The sequence below is a fragment of the Cnephaeus nilssonii genome, assembly GCF_951640355.1.
Source record: "Cnephaeus nilssonii genome assembly, chromosome: 21".
NCBI lineage: Eukaryota > Metazoa > Chordata > Mammalia > Chiroptera > Vespertilionidae > Cnephaeus > Cnephaeus nilssonii.
The window spans coordinates 35,628,954-35,649,534 of NC_137092.1; the positions used below are offsets into that span (position 1 = coordinate 35,628,954).

General features: G+C 55.0%; 1 protein-coding gene across 9 annotated transcripts in view; it reads right to left on the reverse strand.

Moving 5' to 3' along the window:
- Window positions 1-20,581, reverse strand: part of NFASC (neurofascin) — a 185,485-nt gene that overhangs the window by 49,440 nt on the left and 115,464 nt on the right. For all 9 annotated transcript variants that reach the window (XM_079761562.1, XM_079761560.1, XM_079761561.1 and 6 more), the window contains 7 exons: window positions 20,101-20,297; window positions 19,502-19,624; window positions 16,202-16,372; window positions 4,807-4,918; window positions 4,253-4,437; window positions 2,683-2,814; window positions 506-649 (listed from right to left, as the gene is read on the reverse strand). In XM_079761562.1, the coding sequence (XP_079617688.1) occupies window positions 506-649; window positions 2,683-2,814; window positions 4,253-4,437; window positions 4,807-4,918; window positions 16,202-16,372; window positions 19,502-19,624; window positions 20,101-20,297 (1,064 nt within the window). The remainder of the gene's footprint in view (window positions 1-505; window positions 650-2,682; window positions 2,815-4,252; window positions 4,438-4,806; window positions 4,919-16,201; window positions 16,373-19,501; window positions 19,625-20,100; window positions 20,298-20,581) is intronic.

Below are 20,581 nucleotides of genomic sequence, written 5' to 3' on the forward strand. Positions count from 1 at the left end.
CTAGAAAGCCTCGAAGGGGTAGGCGAGGGAGGAGGGAGCTTTTCCGTTCCCGACCTACCCTCTTTCCAATCCAGCTTCTGCCCACGGTGTCTGTCCCCAAATTATCCAGCAGGCTCTGCACCTGCCCCTCCCACCGCCCCGCCCTGCCCCGGGAGTGCTGCTAACATCTCAGAACCACTCCGGCTCTGCGACCCGCTGAGACCCCAGGAGGGTCAGCATGGACACCCCAAGGAGACGAGACAGAGACAGGCCCGCTGGGTGACACCAGGGGAAGGAGGGACCAAGGCTGACTTCCGGCAGGGAAGTCACTCTGGCTGCACACCTGGCTCTGTGGGTTTTAAGCCCTCCCTCCTCCCCACACATCTCATCTGCAGTCTCCACGTTTCCCCCGCCAGCCTGGCCGGTCTCCGGAGAGGAACGTGAGCCCACGCGTGACAATGACCACCCGGAGAAGCGGCACTGCAGGGGCGCGGGGGGTGGGGGTGGGGGGGACGGGGACACGCACCCAGCACGCTGACGAAGGCGTTGGCCAGCAGGTAGCCGTGCTCGTTGGAGGTGTTGCACTGGTACACGGCCCTGCTGCTGATCTGCGTGTCCCGGAAGATGATGGTGTCCCCGGCCACCTCGCGGTTTGGGTTGGGTGGTGCCGCTACAGAGAGGAAAGATGCCTCTTGTGAGAAACGGGGGAGGGCAGGCGAGGGGAGCCTGGGGCTCGGCGCGGGGCTCCCCAGCACGACTGGGTGTCACGGAGGCAGCAGCGCTGGAAGGGTCGCAGGAGACCCCGCTCCGGCCCCATCACTGCGTGGCTGGGTGACGTGGGGCCCATCATCGAACCTTCTGGAGTTTATTTCTCAGCCTGTCCAACGGGGATATGAATGCCTGCTCACCCTGCGTAGCAGCTGGGCAGGTGGGGCTTGACGCATAAGCTGTGGCAACAGAAAGGGGTCTGAATTCTAACCAGATTCCTGCAGCATCCGTTTCCTTGTCGGCAGAAGGGGGCTAACTACCACCTTGTGGGGCTTTTACGAGGACCACCTGAGCTTTTAGGCAGGTGTCAAGTCGCTGGCAGAGGGCCCCGCCCATACTGATGATCACTGTTGTTAATATTTTAATCCAATGAGCATACACTTCAGTCTGTTCGGAAAAGGACGAAGCACTAAGGAACCGGGTAGGCCTGCCACTTGCCCATCCTCAGAGCAGAGCTTTCTGCAGACATTCACCACGTTACTCCTGCTGAAGACCGCACAGTCCTTCTGTCCGCCAAAGCTACCCCCGGTCCCAGGCAAGGTTTCCCACGCGCAGAGGGAACATTCCATGTGCATCCGGCTGGGAATCTGGGGCAAATGCAGTCTTTCTGGGCCTCATTCCTTCACCTGCCAAACGGGGAGGAGGTACTCCCACCGCTCCCCTGTCTAGGAGGGTCAGGAGAAGAGAAAGGTAACAGGCTGTACAATACACACGTTTCCTAGAAATGTGAGACCTGCCGCTTTTCTCATCTTTCATCACCAGAAGGCGCCGTTCGCCTGTGAGATTTCTGGACTGGGCCAGAGGACTTGGCTTCCTCGATCCGTGAACTCATCCGGGATCGCTCAGACCGACCGTGGCAGTCGGCCGAGGAGGACCCAGGGTCTGGCCCGTGGGCGCCACTCCACAGATAGCGAGTCTGAGCCGGAACTGGGGGATCAGCAGGCGGTAAGTGAAGTCAAGGTCAGCATCCTTATCACCCTTCCCCACTCAGCAAAAAGGCCCGAGGCAGGCAATGCCGGCGACTTGAACGCCTTGCCTGGCAATTCTCATGGACCCACCTTTCCTTCAGTCACTCCCCGTAAGTGACGGGTGCTCTACAGCAGCGGTTCGCGACCCACAGGTTGAGAACCGCGAGCAGGGTCGCCTAAGACCATCGGAAAACACAGATCTTTACATTACGATTCATAAACAGTAGCAAAATTACAGTCATGAAGTAGCAACGAAAATAATTTTATGGTTGGGGGTCACCACAACATGAGGAACTGTATTAAAGGGTCGCGGCATTAGAAAGTTTGCTGCCTTAGAGAAAGTAATGACAGGGCATTTAAAAAAGTAAATGCACCTGGAGAGAATGATGGGAAATCTTGACCAAGCCCTCTGGCCGGAAGGGGCCTTGGACTCCCCTACTCCAGCCATCTAGGCAGGATGACCTCTCCCCAGAGTCTGTGTACACTGAACCCTGCATGGGCGCATCTGTTCTCCTGGGGAGGTGCTTTCTCATATCCGACCAGATCGTTCACATTGTCCCGCCACCCTGCCTCCTGGTTTGCCCTCAGCAGAAAGCGGACCCGGGCAGCCAACCACAAAGGGTTACTGAGCTCTACTCTATCTCCCGAGCTCCAGACATCACTCAGAGCCCAGACTCTCAGGAGGTGCAGCCGCAGACCCCAAACCTTGAACTGAGCTCTGTAGTTGTTAAGGGCACAGAGCAGAGGTTGATGAAAACCCCAAGGGAGCAGAAATGCCCTCAACACAGAGAGAACCCCAGGCTCCTGCCCTCTCACGCAGACACGAGGCAGGGTTCCTGCCTCTGGAGGTGTCCGAAGCGGTGGCTGCTCCCTCACTTCTGGAACAACCAGGGGCACCACAGGGACAAGATCAGGAGCCTTTGCTGGCAGACAGAGCAGTCAGGGGAGACGATGGCTAGTTACTCACATTGCAGAGGTTCCCCATTCACCATCCACTGGACAGTGGGCTTCGGGTTCCCATTGGCTCGACACACCAGCCTCCCATCCTCGCCAGGAGCCAGGATAAGGTTCTTGGGCTCGTCCAGCCAGTAGGGAGCAGCTGGAAGACAAGGGCAGCACCGGCAGGAGTTAGATGGTGCAGACGGGCTTCCTCTAGGAAGACAGGAGCCTCTGAGCGCCAGCCCAGCCCCGCAGCGCCCGCCCCGGGCTCATCCTCACGGATGGCTCAGTCCAGCCTGCCTTTGGCCGGCTCAACGCCAGAGAGGCCGACCTGCCTATTTCGAGTTCACAGAACAGGAGTTCCAAACTGGGGCTGCTCATGAGCGTCTCCTGAAGAGCTTTTAACCAACACGGATGCCAGGGCCCATCTCAGACCCACTGAATCGGAATCCTCAGGGGAGGCTATGGGGGCAAACGCTGTAAGAGGTCCTGGTGTTCATGATGGGCACCCAACGGCCCAGCCAGGGATGGTGGGAAGGCGGGCACTGGGTTGGCCCCTCTGGGTTTCTGTTGTTGCTGCTGCAAGATGAGACCTTTCAGGAAAGGCCTGCTACTTACACTCACTCTCTTAGGCACTGAGCTTTGGTTAGAGCAGAAGCTCATAGCCGGCCACCCCTTTCAACTGTTTGGAAAACTTCACAAATATATGGATACTAGAGACCTGGTGCATGAATTCATGCACGGGTGGGGTCCGGCTAGCCCACTCCACCCCTGATTGGGATGTGTGGGGGCTGCTTGGGGTTGGGGGGGCTGATCGGGGTCACAGTGTGCGTCAAAACATCCAGTCATTCTGGTCGTTGCAGCATTCTATATATATAACTATATGTGGATTTTTCTGAGAACAAGGTTCTTTGTACCAAAGCTCTTGATACCCCCTAAAAGATTAAGAACCTCTGGTCTGAGTGGAGTGCTGAAACCAAGGTCACAAGTTCAACTGAGTGTGTGCTAAGCAAGTTCTTGCACTGTGGGATCAGACTTCATCACCCCAGTCACCCGTCCGGCCCGGTGAGAAGTGACTGGTGTCCCCCGGCACCCGTGGCTGGGATCCACAGAGGCACGTGTTCTGTTGTTTACTCGCGCTCAGGTGGGCCAGCTACGCTTGTACGGGAGGGGCGTGGCTTTTAAAAAAACAGTGTGGGCCATGATGACTCCCCATATTTAGAAAGAAACAAGCACGGTACACAGACAGCACAGGGGGAAGAGGACACACGGTGAACAGGAATGCAAAACGAATAAGGAGAAGGCTCTGGGGGTGAATCAAACAGACCATGACATTCACCTGCAGAGGGAGCACCAGGGAGAGTTGTGCGATAGTCAGATCTTCCCTCAATACCCACCACACACACACACACACACACACACACACACACACACACTCTCACTTCCAGGGTGACAATCCCTGAGAGGTCACTATTGCCACCGAACCAGTGTGTTGAGTTTCCCCCCACTCACCCTGCCCCAGCCACCCTCGGAGGGAAGGGCGGTCGTGGCGTGTAGGGCTGGCAAAACCATCATAATGAGAAATACACACAACGTACCCTTTACTCTCACCGAGATCGTGTGCCGGATGCTGCCCATCTTGTTGGAGGCCAGGCAGAAGTACTCCCCCGAGTCTTCCTCAGACACGCTGCTGATGCGCAGCGCCTTGTTGAAGTTCTCAAACTTGGCCTTGTCCGCCGGGAGGTCCCCACCTTTCTTGTACCACGCGATGTCTGGTGTTGGGCTAGGAGAGGGACCAGGCAGGAAAGAGGGATTTATTATAAACCGTGGCTCTGCAATTCTTCTATGGAGCCCAGGGGTCCTTAAAGGTACGTGGGCCTAGGGATACCTGTCCTCCAACAGCTGTTCTCATACAGAGGGCGGCTCAGCGCAGAGCATCTGCGGGACGTGTCTAAGGCCACAGAGATTCTAACCTGCACAGCATGCCCGCCCGCCTCCTTTCCTCGCTATCCAAAGAGAGATGGCCAGAATGGGATGGAGGGCTGTCTGCTTCTCTGTCTGTACCCCGAAACGTGGCAGACAGAGCACGCACAAGCTCCCCCCCGCAGCCTCCTGAGGAGGGCGGCCAGAAGTGGGGTGAAGTGGTACGTACACCCCGGAGGCGATGCACTCCAGCAGCAGGTCCATGCCGCGCAGCACCATCTGACTGCTCGCGGTGCCCTGCGGGTACATGAAGCTGGGCGTTCTTTCTGCAACTCCTCGGGCTGAAATAGGACAGAACAAGCTGGTGAGCCTCCTGCCCTGGGGGCTGGCCCAGATAGGCCAAGGCTGTCAGGCTAGGAAGAGATGTCATCTCGCCTGGCTGTCCCCTTCCCTCAGAGGCCCCAGGGCCCGCACCCTCCCAGCCGAAACCACCCGAGGGCTGGGCATCATTAAGAGAGTGAGTTAGGAAGCTCGGGGCTCCTGGGCCCCCTCGGGCACATGTGTGAGCAGCTCTGCTTCTGAAAGGACCTGCCAAGAGGAGCCGCTTCCCTCCCCGTTCCCTGGAAAGGGGGTGGGGCCGCCTGAGCTGCGAGTGGTTTGTTCCCTGAGCATCTTGTGTTGGGACCCCAGAGGCCAGTGGGGTGGACCCTGGGGCGGGGGGCATCTCAGCAGCAGTGGGAGAAAGGGGAAGGCACACACATTGGGGCCACAGGGCAGACAAGCTGCTCTTGGGGACCCCGGAGACAGGAAGCTGAGATGAAGCCACGAGACCCCGATGAACAGTCAGAGATGCGGGGAGCGTTACTCATGGGTTAGCAAAGACATGGGGAGAATTAATGAGCAGAGATGACAGGAAATCACTTCTGGGGCCAAGACCATTCGGCTGCGTCTGCGTCTGCGTCACTAATGACTTCGGAAGTGGGAGGGGGGCGGGCAGGAGGGTGTGGATTGTATGTGAGGTGCCAGGGGAGATGATCTGCAATTCAAGGAGCCGGAGCAGCCACAGGCTGTGAAGTTAATGACGTGCACAGGTGTGAAGCCAGGTGGCCCGCAGAGACGGACACTGTCAGGGTGGCCGTTTCCCAGTGGGAGGGGTCGGGCGAGCCTGGGCACACCCCAGCAGAGTGGAGCCCGCCCGCCTGAGCTCAGGGCTCCCTCAGGGCTCTGTGTAGTTCTGTTAGATGGATATGATGGAAGGAAGAGGAACCGGGAGTTTCCAACCAGGAGCCCAAAGCACGGGAGGCCTGAAGAGGCGCCTGTGCCCAAAGGTGTACAGACAGACATACACGTGAGCCTACTCATGGGCTTACTGGGTCTCCGACTCAGCGGACAGGGGAGAGGTGGGAGGAGGGCAGAGCTGCCAGGAGCTGGGAGCCCTCAGAGTGCCCGCACAGGGAACAAAGGCGTTTTCCTGGGCGGAGCCTGTGAATGGAGGCTGGCAGAGAGAGGACAGCGTGGCCGCGGCACTCTCTGACCCTGGGGCCTCCTAAAGGAGCTTGCTGGACTAGCTGGTGCCTGGCTGGATCAGCAGAGTCTAGTCCCAGGGGCACTCAGCTCCTCTCCATTAGCCATTTCGTAGAGTTTGCGCCTTTGTCAGGGGGAGAAATGATGACACGCATGCAAAGGTAGTTAGGCCGCTGGAACAGCACATGGCATACAGCAAGTGCTCAGTAAACACCGGTGGGATGAATGCATTCAAGGGGAGAAGAGAACAAAAAGAAGGCAGCAAGCGACCCCCCGCCATGTTATTTCTCCCCCTGTAGATGTCCTCATCTGTCCACCCAGCACACACATTTACCACAGTGGCTATTGAAGGGGTTAATCCATTATGTGGTTAATTGGTTACCGTCCCTCTATCTATAACTCGTGTAGCATCCAGCTCTCGGTACCAAGGAAGCCTGATACCAAAGCAGCAGCTTCCTCCCACCCATCGTCATGGGATCACCAAAACAGACAACACAAGGCCAAGGGCACCACGAGGAGAGGGGGAGTTCAAGCAGGAGGCTCTGGCGTCAGGAACCTTAGGATTACGTAGAAGAGGTCCCAGCTCAGTGGGCATACTCCTTCCTGCAGGGACACCATCTGCAGAAACCAACCTGTGACCCTGTGGACATGTAAGTCACACCACCACACACAGCACCACAAGCACACATGACCAGCAAAGCATTAAGTGTGGGAAGGAGGAGGAGAGAGCAGAGTTCCGCTGTGGGTGTCTTGACACGCTGCAGCTGTGACTATAAAAGGTGACAGTGCCCGGCTAGAGGGGCTCAGTTAGTTGAGCGTCATCCCAGACACCAAAGGTTTGCCGGTTTGATTCCTGGTCAGGGCACATACCTGGGTTGCAGGTTTGATCCCCAGTTGGGGAGCATACGGAAGGCAACCGATCAATGTTTCTCTCTCTCTCTCTCTCTCTCTCTCTCTCTCTCTCTCTCTCTCTCTCTCTCTGAACATGTCCTTGGGTGAAGATTAAAAACGAAGGTTATAGCAATACTTCATGTGTAAGATGTGGGCTAGCAACCACAGAATTATCCTAAAAGAGCAGAAGCTACTGGGAAATAAGCCAACGCTCAACAATATAGGGAAGAGCATCCTAGAAGTCAGAGGTAATCACTGGGGCCGCCACTGGATGAGCCTTCACATGGACCAAGCGCTGTGCCAGCACCTCCATCTACATCATCGTGGTCAATCCTCCCAACACACCTGGGGACATCACCCCCCATTTTCAGCAGAGAAAACCGAGGCTCAGCAAAGTCAACAGACTTGCCAAGGTCACAAGCAGTTATGTTTTGGATCCTGGACCATTTAGCACCAAAGCTTTTGTTCTGACATCTGCTCTATACTGCCTCTCTCTGTAAAGGTGGACACCTCACTTATCCCTACAGCTTTGGGAATATGTTTTATGTTCAAAGAAAAACAAAATTCAAGGGCAAAAGAGGTGAAGGAGGAAGGTGTTTTCGTCTTAGTTTTGGTGATGAGCCTCTTCCAATATGTTTTCCTCAGATATTGTTCCCACTGTCTCAGGTAAGATGCCACCTCTCCTCGGTGACTAGTAAGTACACTCAGGGCCGAGCGGGGAAAGAAGCTGGGCTGGGAACTAAGAGGCTCCAAAGGCATCTCAGCTGGATTCTTAAGGCCACGAAAAGCTTGACGAGGCGTCAGGGTGACACGTGATATCATACGGGACAAGAAGGCTGGACCCCAGGGGAGGTTGTGAAGAGATGGGGTCAGCTGCAGCAGGAGGGGTTTACGTACAAATTTGTGAAGCACTGGCCCTGGCCAGGTGGCTCAGTCGGTTGGAGCTTTGTCCCGTACACCAAAAGGTTGTGGGTTCGATTCCTGGTTAGGGCACATCTAGGAGGCAACCAATCGATGTTTCTCTCTCACACTGATGTTTTTCTCTCTCTCTCTAAAAAATAATAAAAATAGTTCCTCGGGCGAGGATTTTTTTAAAAAAATGGATAAAAGATAATCCAGCTGCTGGAGAAGTAGACCCAGGAAGAATCTCTGAGACAAAGGTGCTTACTGCATGACACGCTACGAGACGCTAATGGAAGATGACAGTTTCCAAGGGTGACATAGGACACCCTCTTTCACCACGGAGGCGGGGACCCCTGTCCAGCTGATGATGCTTCCCTTACGCTCCCTGATTTTCAGGGCTGGGTAGACCCAATACCTGATCGAATTCAGAACCCAGAAGCCCATTTAGGAAGATCTCCCACGTGGGCCCATCTGACCTTTAGCCCAAGGGCAGTCTCTGCTCTCCTGCTCTCACAATGGTGGCTCACGAGTGGGCACACGGGTTTCCAGAGGAACCTGGTCAGCCGGGGACATTAGGCGATGGCCCTGCCTCAAACACCGTGACTTCAGAGGGCCAACAAAAAATGCCTGCATTGTCTCCTGCAAGAGGCAAGGTCGAGGCTGCGGAACACCCGAGCTGCTCCCCTCTGTCAAGGGCTGTCTGTTAGCAGAAGAGAGTTCAATGGGTCAGATGTACCCAAGAACCTTTGCCAAAAGCAGCTTTCGGGGCAGCCGGGTCCTCGGTTTGCTGCTTTCAGTTCTCAGAATTGAGGACTTGTGGGCTGGATCCCTGGCATCTCACCCACTCTCTGGCTCTAGGAACAGCTGACCAACCACCCAGAGGACAAGAAAACTCCATATCCGGTAACATCTGCTTCTCCCACTGCCAGGAAGTCCCTTTGCAAGTCTAACCCCAACCTCTCAGGCAGCAGTGAGGGCTTTTTCTTCCCCAGCTCTGAGCACCACTGAGATCCGAACAGCTTTTGTCTTTACATCCTGCCCTGAAGCTTCTCCCTCCACAGTCCTTTCTTCCCATGACTGTGCCTACCTTCCTCCCCTTGGCTTGCCTTCAAGCACTCGGAGTTCTTCCTCATGTCAGAAGCGTAGGACAGTTATACTTCAGACAGTCAATACTAAACCATTCCCTTCAATATCACTGGTGTGTCTGACACCATGCCAGGAACCACATGCATGTAACCCTATTTAATCTTCACAACAAAAGGATGGGGCAGGTAATAGACCCATTTTGCAGATGAAAAGGTCTGACACACTAAATGACTTGCCCTGTGTCAATCAATGGTGCATCCCGGAGCCCGAGTTTAACTCATGGCAGTCTACTTCAGCGTGCACACTCTCATCTTCCTCGTCTCCTGGTCTGGGCAAGTCAGGGGGCATCTGGCATACATTCAGAGGATACCAAACCACTGCAGAAATCACTAGAACGGAATGTAATGATGGGGGTGGGTAGGTGGCCCCACTGCTACAAAAGGGACCTGCCATGTTTCACAGCCAAACACAGCAATGCACTGGACATTCTTCACCGCACAGTCTCTCTGCCAGGCCTCTGCACTCAGGAAGAGCCTTATCTCCTTTCCTTTCTTTTCACTTTCTCTTTCTTTCTAGAAGCATCCAACACAGCTGTCCTTTGTTCAGCCCGGGCCTCAGTTTGACTTTACAACCTTCCTAGCTGCCGTCATGCTTGGTCAGCCATTCTCCCTTGACTTCAAGAGAAGGGGTCCCTCTCATGTTGAGGCAGGATAGTAAGAAGCCAGGAAAATTCCTTGGTGAGTGGAATGGGGAAACTGAGACCAACAGCTGGACAAACTGGTCGAGCAATTTACAGTCAGATAGAGATGGTCACCAGGGCAGAAAGCAAAACTGGCAACAGGCAAAACTGGTGCTGAACCTCAGCCCCTTTCCTCCCCTGGCATATCGCTGGCCATGCTGTTTGGATGTCCTGACCTTTCCTCCCTAGAGAAAGCATTGAGGCCTCAGTTGTATTTCAGCTCCAGGCCCAGAAAGGCAGCTAGACCAGGTGGCGATGCCAGGCCCAGCTGCAATGACTAACGATCCCTTCCCTGGTGTCCATCAGTCAACGAAGACCACGGCCCTGAAAGGACACATCTGGGAAGGTGATGAATATTCTACTGCGATCCTCCTCCTGAGACCTCCCCTAAAATCCCTGCCTTCAGAAAGCAGATAAAACCCCTCAAGACAAAGAAGCCAGTGCTCAGTTGAATCTCCTTTTTGAGTGGATTATCTTTCTCTTAAACTCCAGCGAGACTTGCAACCAGGGGAGCAAGGAGCAGCGGCAGCTCGTCCCAGGTTAACCCCCTGAATCTGTCTCCAAGGTCCCCTTTTCTCTGACTCTCCAGTGAGCTGGCACACTGGAGCATAGGCACTTCTTTCCTATAACATTTCTAGAGAGACACAGCAGCCCGGCCTAGAATTTCGTCTGTAGCTTCTTCTATCCTAGCCCTTCCTGTTCCACTGACCCCAGCTCAAAACCACCTGGACTCTGCCCTGGCCGATGTGGTTTAGTTGGTTGTGTGTCATCCCTCGTAGGTGCGATTCCCAGCCAAGGGCACATTCCTGGGCTCAATCCCTGGTAGGGGGCGTGCAGGAGCCAGCCCAGCGATGTTGTACTCTCACATCAAGTTTCTCTCTCTTTTCCTTTCCCTCTAAAAATCAATAAACGATTCTTTAAAAAAAAAAAAAAAAAAAGAATCACCTGGACTCGTGTTGTGAAGTCAAGAACCCACACACCACAGGCCGGCCTCAGGCAGACCTGTTCTGGGCTTGGTCCCTCTCTGGTAACAATGTGAGTACTTGTGAGTTTTGCTTGTTTTCATAGCCCTTGGTTTTTACAACTCCCACTCATTCACGTGTAATACTAAACTGGTTTAAGCGGCTGGAATCACCCAAGCCTACGCCATTGATAAAACAACTCCATTGATAAAACAACTCCATATGCTTATGCCCTGAACTGTTTATCTTCCATAAAGCGAGGAGCTGGGACCAGACGGTCTCTAAGGGACCGTCTGGTTCTGAAGTTCTCCAGCTTTAAGAATACTTCTACAATAGATTACCCGAAATCCAATTTAGAAAAAGGCACATTCCACACCAGTGCGCTGGGGCTCTGGACACCGTGGTGGTGGCCCCATCGTTTAGAAAACAAATAACACCCAGAATCCAGCGAAGATCCCCTGCTTCCTCAGGCAGTAAATCTCCTTGGCAGGATCTCAGTGTGGCTCTAGCTGCTTGGTGCCAAATTAGAGCCTTTGCCTCTTACCCCTCTTCCCATCCCCCACTCATTGTTTACATTAGCACATCACAATACAGACACTTCCTGTCTAGTGGAGCCCACAACGCCCCCCTGGGGACCTGCAGTCCCAGCTTCGGAGGCTGATGATGGGGGCCAGCTGTCTTGGCAGAAAAGGACGATTCTTCTGGCTGCTTGGGGAAATAGGGCATCTTGAGCCATGGTGGGAGTAACCCAGGTGTGGAAGGAGCCAATTACTCCACTAATCAGCTTGAGCAACCCGTTGTATGAAGTTAGTTATGCCTCACGGAAACTGTTCTGTGACTTGCAAACGTGTGGACGGGTGGGCATTGGATTTGTGCGCACTCCCCGAGGAGAGAGGAGGGCCAGGGACAATACAACTTCATCCATATTCACCTTGAAACAGAACTCAGAGCTGGACTCTCGCTATTTCCCAGGTGGATTTTAAAGGGGCCAGGGGCCTGTGATATGGTATCCCCACTAGCTATGGCTAGACCGCAAGGCAGGCAATTCACACCCAGACACTTACGAGTTAACAAAACACACACTCAAGGCTTTCTGTGCTCTTTAAACCACTCTAGGACCGGACTTACTGCTGCTTCCTCACCCTCAGTTACCCTCCCCCCACCTACCACCGATGCCTAAGTGTCTACTGAACCCTCCAAGAAGCTCTTTTGAAGTCCTCCCCTGGTTTGACCAACGTGTGCAGAATTTACCGACTGGAGGCCTGCCTGGAGGAGAAGACCAAACCACATCAGCCACCTCAAACTCCCAAACTGGCCGCTGTCTTCCTGGCAAGCAGCGTTCTGCAGGCGGCACCTTGGCACCTCGGCCTGGCCGGCTGTCAGACCTGCCACTCTGCACGAGTTAATGACGTGGTATCAGTCAAGTTAGGCAAAACTGGGGTTGGTTAGGACAGGCAAGGTTACTCCCAAGGTTACCACAGCGACTCACCACTGTACATGTCAGGGTGGTTTCTTAAGGACGAGTCATTATAGGGGTGGTCTGCAATAAACAAAAGAGGGTGAGCAAACAGGGGGCCACGGAGCGGTCACAGAGGCGTAAACGGGAGAGAACAAACAGAAATGCGAAGCCACAAAACAACCCGGAGCGCACCGTGGCCTTTGGCAAAGGAAAGACACGGCGGACTTGGGAAGGAAGTACACTTTGGTGAAGAACAAGCAGCACAAGACAGCCCAAAAAAGAAAGAAACGGTTAACTCCTGCAAAAGAAGGCAATTTAAAAAAAAAAAAAAGTTTCTTTTTAAATTAAAAAAAAAAAAATTAGGCGTGGCCCTTAACTGCTTGGTCCTACTATATTTTCAAACAAATGAGATAAGGGTTAGTGATACCCCGTGGCCGTCTTTGAACAACTGCGTCCCATCAAAATCCCCAGTTGCCAGGCCTCCGGGTCAAGCCAGCTCTTGGGGGCTAAAGAGAAAGGGGTGTTCGTGAGCCCCGGGAAAGGGCCGCGTCCTGTCTGAGCAGAAGCCAGGTTGCAAGGGGTGGGCGTAAAGGAGCAGAGAAAACCGTCCAGAGAAACATTCGTCAGCAGAGGGGGAGAGAGGGACCCTTGGCAGCAGCCGACAATGCGTGCTGACCAGCAACACGCACCCCCGCCCTGACGAGTGGGCGCCACCCTGGTCTCCGAGATGTGTCTGTGGGCAGAAAGGCCTCCTTCTGAGGAGGCGAGGAGTGGTCCAGGGAGCAGGCAGAGCTAGGCTGAGGCTCAGATTTTAGGATTACGAGAGAATTTGGAAGGAGGGGGAAAGAGGAAGAGGGGGCGAAAGAGAGAGAGGGGGGTACGTGAGTGCTTTGAGTTCTACACTGTGGACTGGGAGAGGCCTGCTGATGCCTAAGCCGAGACTCAGAAGCGAAGCCATTGCTTCAGGAGCAAGACCAGAGGCCTTGTTCCAACGTTAGGCGAGTAAACCCTTGGGCCTCAACCCTCCGTGAGAAAGCATTTTGAAGTAGGGCACATGATCATGCCGAGATCGTTAAGTCACTTTTCACTGTTGTAGCGCCATCCCTTCCAGCCACGGGGTTCAGGTTCTGTCGGTAGCACAGGCTGGGGGTAGAGCAGCTGACTGGCAGCCAGGCAGACAGCCCTGAGAAGCGGGAACTGCTCCCTCTCTTCTCCCCCGCGCCGGCTCCCCCCACCCCCGGCCTGAGGGAGGAGAGGTGCCTGCCAGGACGTTGGCCTATTGGAGGACAGCTCAACCCTGTCACAGCTGACGGGAGACTGGCCCTCTCTGGGGCTGCATCCCAGCAGGAAGATGCTCAGGACTCAGCACTAGCCCTTAAGGCAGGTTTGTGTAAAAGGCCTGGCCTGTGTTTGGAAGCCAGCGTGGGTTTCCCTGGAGCTACGGGGTGGACTTGACCTGCAGGGAAAGAAGAGGTGGAGTGGCAAAGGGCAGGCCTCGCTGTGGCTGGACTCCTGGGGGAGGGGACGGGGACACGCGGAGAGGAGACCCACGCTCAGGCTGCGCCTGCGTTTGTGGGCCTGGGAGCACATCTGAGGCGTTCAGGGAGGCCTCTGGCTCCGCGGAGAGTGTCACTGAGACACAGATGTTAGAGGGAGGCGGTGAGGGCTCCCGCGTCTCCTCGGGGAGACCGCTTCCCTCGCTGCGGCTGCCTCTCGCTGTCCAGAGGCACCGGGTGGACGGGACCCGCTCTGCGTGGGACCGCACCCCAAACAAAGTTTAAAACCGATTCCAGATGGCAGTGCTGTGTGTCAGGTGCCCCTTCCTTTACTGCAGGAACTACAAAACCCACGGTGGTGAGGCTCATTCCTTCCTGGTGGGCGAGCTGGGACAGAGCCCTGGAGGGCTGAGTCTCGACGCTGTCCCACCTCGGCCTCCCACCCGGCCTGGTCCTGAAGGCATAGGAAAAAGCCTGCGTCCTTGCCGGGCAGGGAAGGGGAGAGAGCACATGTGGGCTGCGCGGGTGCCCGGAGCTTGATCCCGGCCAAAGCTGCCCCCCGAGACGCCAGGAAGCCGGCAGCGCCCGGGGCCCCTCGGCATTTGGAGTTTTCAGTGGCACAGGAGACCCATGGATGGAGCAGAAAGAGACATCCCTTTTCTCAGAGAAAAGGATGTTTCTGGAAAGACCAACTTGTAAATGTGGCTGAAATCTCCAACTGCTTAATGCCACAGAGGAAGGCTCTTCGCCACCTCCATCCCCCGCCTCTGCCTTGTGTGACTGCGGAGGCCTCTGCCAGGACCACGGGCGGTCACCTGACCCAGCCCTCAAACAGCAGGCTGACTTCCAGCCTGTCCCGGGCAGGGAGAGAGGGACCCGGGGATGGCACTGCCGGCGTCCAGGGATGGGCTCAGTGAGCAGCTCCTGACCTCCCTTCCCGTCCCCCCACCTAACACGGCCAGCGCGTCCTGGCCCCGGAGGCCGCTGAGGTCCTGGGCAGACCACGCTGTCCTCCCGGCTCGGCCAGCTGGCAGGTAGTCACCCCTGGCGTGCACCGAGGAGACACCTCAGACAACCCATTTCTTGTCTAGAATAGGAATGCCGGGGGGGGGGGGGGGAGCAGCAGCAGCCTGAAGCTGGGTGACCCTGCCAGGAACATGCAGGGCTTGTCCTTGGGTTTCTGGCCATCCTGTTGCTCAGAACAGAGTGTGGGGACCTGCAGAGGTTGGGGGGTGGGGGGAGATTAGAGGTGGGTAAAACCGGGTCAAAGAGCAAGAGCAGATAAGTGAGGGGGAAAGAAGAAAGAAAGAGGAAAGGGAAATAGAAAGAAAGTGAAAAAGAAAAGGGGAGGAAATGAAGAGAAAGGAAAAAAAGAAAGAGGGGAAAAAGCAGGGGAAGCTGCTTCTTGTGGCTCCACCTGGAGGCCACGTGGGAACAGCGGGGCCAGGCTGACTCTTGGCACAGCGGGTCTCCATCTCGGGCAGGGATTGGCGAGGAAAGGGGAGCGCTAGGGGGTCGCCCCACTTGTCCTGAGTGAGGAGTGAGCTCACCCAAGCCTCTCCCCGCCTCCCACGTTCCTCGAGGAGGCATCGCCAGCCACCTGCACGTGTGGGCTCCAGGCAGCCAGGGTTCAGCCTCTTTTCTCCGACCTGAGAAAGCTTCGCCTGGTTTCCCTCACCATCGCCGCTGTCCCCAGTGTTGGGAACACCATTCACAGCTGAGTCAGGCAGACTGAGGTCTTTGGGGTGGGGGGGCCCCTCCATGGAAGGCATGTCATAAACCCATGGGGACAACCCACACAGCCTCGGTCAACATCCCGAGCAGGCTGAGGACTCGCAGCCAAAGCTCCGAGCCAGCGAGTCCCAGCAAGCAGTGTGCCCGGAGCTGATCAGCTTCTCTCTCCTCCGTGCAGGGCCAGCAAAACGCTACCGTGGGTCAGGAAATGCCGATCTGCTTTGGTGCCCGTCGAACAGAATCAGGGAATAAAGATGAAAACAAACAAGGCTAACCATAAACCTGCAACCTGCAAACACAGCGATTCCATATGGTCCAACATACACATGTCCCAGAATCAAATGCAACCCATGGAGGTGTACCCACTCATGTGGATGTTCTGTGCTGTGGCTTATGCTGGAAATAAAGATAAGCAAACAATGACGGAACATAAAAGAAGTAATCAAGCTGAGGACATGAGAGGCGTGTGGATGAGCTCCTAAAACAATGCTTCTCAAATCCCGGCATGTCCAAATCCCCCGGGAGCTGACGAAGCACAGAGAGGCGCCACCGGGCTGGGCCCCGGGACCGTGCCAAGTCCCCCAGGGCATTCTGATTCCCAGCCGAGTCTGAGAAGCACTGACTCAGGGCAGGACCAAGCTGAGCTCGAGGCTCCCGATCAGGAGGTGTCCGAGAGAAGCTGAGGTAGCTCAGGCACAGTGAGCTGGAACGGTTTCTAGGTCAGCCTCGGGGACGCGTCTCCCCCAGGCCCAGGCACCCGGGGCTGCTCGGCTGGGTGGGCTGCCGCCCCCGGCCCCCAGCCCCCCCCGGCCGGCAGGGCCTGCACTTACTGGTGAGGACCTTGAGGGTGAATGGGTTCTTCTGCTGGATGGTGTGAGTGAAGTGGAAGCGGGCGTTGCAGCTGTAGTCGGTCTGCATGTCCTGCACCATCACGTTAGAGAAATACAGGTCCCCGTTATGGCCCTGGGAGACCCGCTTGTCTTGGGTGATGGGCTCCATGGCTATAAGAAAGCAGAGGTACGGGGAGGTGAGCAGAAATGATAACAGTTACAATGATCATGATGTTTCTGGCGAGTGGGCACCTACGGAGGGCCAGCAGGGCCAGGTGATCCACATTATTTGACCTAACTTCACTCTCAACTCTGAGCGGGGCTTATTCCCATTTCACAGATAAGAGAGCAGAGGACGTAACTGTTCTGTTGCATAAGCAGTGAGGGAGAGGAGGAGTTAGACTCAGATCTGCCTGCCCACCACGTCCATGCTCTATGACCATACTTTTCTCCCGTTCATGCCACAAAAAATCAGACAGGCCTGGAGGCCAGAGGGAGGGGACACGAACCTTCAGATGCTCCCAAATCAGGAGTCAAATTCACTTGTTTTATTTTTTTTATACCCCGCCCCCCCCGTCCAGTCCCCAAGAAAGCAAATAGCACTACCAAACATAATTGTAAGATGTGTACCAATCAATGATGCACGCCATCAATTTTAGGATGCTTCTCAGTTTAGGAGATGGGAAAACATGAAAATGTGTGCTTTTTAGAATTAATGGCATCATACGAGTGGCAGAGAATGCTGACTACGGTGTCCATCCATGTATTTTTCAAGCACTGCGTCTGATGTAAATGCAAGCAGCCAGGTCTCCCAGGCTATCTGGGTTGTCAAAGTCTACTTCCAGGGCTGACTACTCATAGCAAACTCCTTCCTATCCCCACGAGTGTTCTCTAAGCCACCATTTCTTCAAGCACCAGGTTAATGATGCCAACTCTTCCACAATGGGCTGGTCAGCTCTTCAATTACCAAAGGTTTCCTGTAGGCCTACTATGTGCAGGCACTGTGCAAGGTGCTAGGGTAAGAGAGATGAGTAAGAAAGCCAAAGAGCCTGCCGTCTGGTAGGAGAGACAGGGGATGAATAACTGACTGCAATGCAGTGTGGTGAGTGGGCAGCCAGGACAAGAGGGGATGAGCTGAGAGAAGGAGCAGCCCATCCATTCTAGGGGCTTGAGCTGTGGCTTGAAGGCTGCGTAACATTTATAAGGCATCAGAGGAAGGAGCTAAGACAGGGACGGTGTGTGTTAAAGCAGAGAGCCCCTGAGAAGGAGGGCAGGGGAGGGGCGGGGCTGAGGGCAGGAGGAAGGCTGGAGAGGCAGAAGGGACCGGATCAGGAGGGAACCGTGTGCCAGGGAACGGAGTCCAGACTGTGTCCGAGGTGATGGAGGAGCGATGAAGGGTTTTGAGCCTATGAATGAACGGTCACATGTATGTTTTCAGAAAGACCAGGAAGGCCAGGGATGGGTAATTACTGTAACCCAGGGAAACGTGGGTGGGGACATGTCAGTGGGGATGGAAAGACAAAGAAGGCCATGAGATCTGCTCAGAGGTACGAGTGTTGTGAGGCAGTGCGAGAGTGTGACGCAGGGGCTGAGAGAGGAGGCTCTGACCTGTTAGCTCACAGACCAACGCCCAGTCTGTGGCCAGGCAGCCTTCCCCACGGATGTGCTCGGTGGCGAGGGAAGAGATGGACAATGATTGGGCACAAAGCCACTCGCCCTCTGCAAAACAACTCACCTGCTGGCTCGTTGACAAGGCGGCCTCTTTGGTAAGAATTCAGGAATGGAGAGCATGGATGACAGGCAGGAAGGCGGGAGGGGGTTTAGACTGACAGATGGATGCATACATAGGGAAGAAGAAATGGAAGGCGAGGGAAGGGGGAGAGAAGTAGAGGGAGAGATAGCAATCCTCTATGCACCCTCGTAATGCCTCCCCCCACTTTTAGCTTGAAAACAGAGGAAGAATCTGAGGTCCAGAGTGATTAAATGACCCTCAGTCCAAAATAGAGCTCGGACGAGCTCTGAATGATGGTGCACTGTCCCCTGCTCCAGAGATCCTACCTCCCATCACCCTCCACCAGAAGTTTCATTCGCGCATGCTCCACTTCTGTCCTAACAGGAAGCGCGAATCCAGACCAACCAAAGGTTGAAAGAGGCTCGGTACCAACTCACCTTCAATTGGCATATTAAAAAATAGTTTCTGCCCTGGCCGGTTTGCTCAGTGGTTAGGGTGTCGGACCTAAGGGTCATGGGTTCAATTCCCAGTCAAGGGCATGTACCTCAATTGCAGGCTTGGCCCTTGGCCCCAGTCAGGGTAAGGCAACCAATCGATGTGTCTCTCTTATATCAATGTTTCTCTCTTTCTCTCCCCTTTCTCCCTCCCCTCCATTCTCTCTCTAAAAAAAAAAAAAAAATCAATGGAAAAAAAATACCCTCGGATAAGGATTAAAAAAACACAGTTAATCCTCTTTCATATTCTTTTTACTTTTTTTTTAATATATTTTTATTGATGTTAGAGAGGAAGGGAGAGGGATAGAAAGATGGAAATATCAATGATGAGAGAGAATCATTGATCAGCTGCCTCCTGCACGCCCCCATTGGGGATCGAGCCCGCAACCCAGGCACATGCCCTTGGCCGGAATCAAACCCGGGACCCCTCAGTCCGCAGGCCGATGCTCTATCCACTGAGCCAGACCGGCCAGGGCTACTTTTTTTAAAAAATATATTTTTTATTGATTTTTTACATAGAGAGGAAGGGAGAGGGACAGAGAATCAGAAACATCGATGAGAGAGAAACATCAATCAGCTGCCTCCTGCACAACCCCCCACTGGGGATGTGCCCGCAACCAAGGTACATGCCCCCGACTGGAATCGAACCTGGGACCTTTCAGTCTGCAGGAAGACACTCCATCCACTGAGCCAAACCGGTCAGGGCCATATTCTTTTTACTTTTGCTCACAAATATTACCAAGTACTTACTGTGTGTCTGGCCCTGTTATAAGTACTTCGGATGCATTAACTTATTTGTCCTTATAATAATTATATAAGTGCAGTTATCAGCCCCATTTTCAAGAGAGGAAAACGAGGCCCAGAGATGTTAAGCAACTTGCTCAAGATCACACAGCTAATAGCAGCCGGGCTTAGGAAATGAGCCCAATCAGCCTCTCCACAGAGCCTGTTCTTAGCCACGTGGCCACCTTACATCTGCTTCTCACAAGGCAACCCCCCCACCCCCCCATTTAACACTCCCAACCTACTCCCTAAGATTAACATGGCCATAAAACACCAATCCCCAAGACTTACAGCTGCTCATCCAGAAGATGACGGGGGACGGAAGTCCGGGCGGCGGGTTGCACTGGAGTGTCAAGGGAGCGCCTTCTTGAACCACCACGGGGTCTAGATTCTCCTTGGGCCACAGGGGAGATTCTGGGAGGAACACAGAGGAGGATGAAATGCAGGTGATGCTGGGGCCGGGCAAGGAGGGGGTTAGGGGCCGGCATGTGAGGGGGGGGGAGAGGAAGCAACAGGACAAGCGAGACAGGAGAGAGGGCCAGGCCCCCGGTCCAAGCGAGGCAGAGGAGAGAGGAGAGAGGCCTTGGTCTGAATGGGTGCATGTCTTCAAAGGCTCCTCTCCTTCCCCTCCTCCTGTGCCCAGAGTGGCTGGTGAAATTGTTCAAGATTCTGGCTTAGAAGCTTCCTTCCCAAGGAATCGTTTTGAGTTGGGGTGGTGCGCTTTGCTCAGAGGCAGAAAAGCAAGCAGGACCTGCAGGGCCCCAAAGCACCAACAGGCCAAGGGCAGGGGCGGCCCTTCTAGAATGACCGTCCATGCCCCCCCACCCCGGCCCCCATGCACCCAGGAGCAGGGCATCTCCACCCTGCCGCCCTCCCCCGGCCCTACTCACTGGACACCTGCAGGCGGATCCTATTGGACAGGGCTGTGCCGAATTTGTTGCGGGCGAAGCACTGGTACTCGCCCTCGTACTCCTCTGGCCGCCCTCCACTGCGGAAGTCGATCACCAGGGTCCCGGACCGCCTCCTCATCGACACCCGGGGGTCCTTGGCGACATTGAAGAACCTGCTGTTCCGAGTCCAGTGGAAGCTGTGGACGATGGGGGATGGGGGTAAGGCAGGAACCACAAATGGGAACAGGGTGGGTTCCGGGCTCCAGGTGACCATCTCAGGACCCCCGTCCCTGACTCAGTCACAAAACCACACCTTCATTCCAACGGGCCCAGCCGGACACAGTGGCAGAACCACCTGGGCATCCTGAATGCAGCGTCTGCCCCTCCCCCGCAGGTGAATCTGGGGAGCAGGTCCCCAACAGCTCTCGCACCAGCCAAGGCTGGGAGTCATGCTTCCACACGGTGCACACCGAGCAGCCCC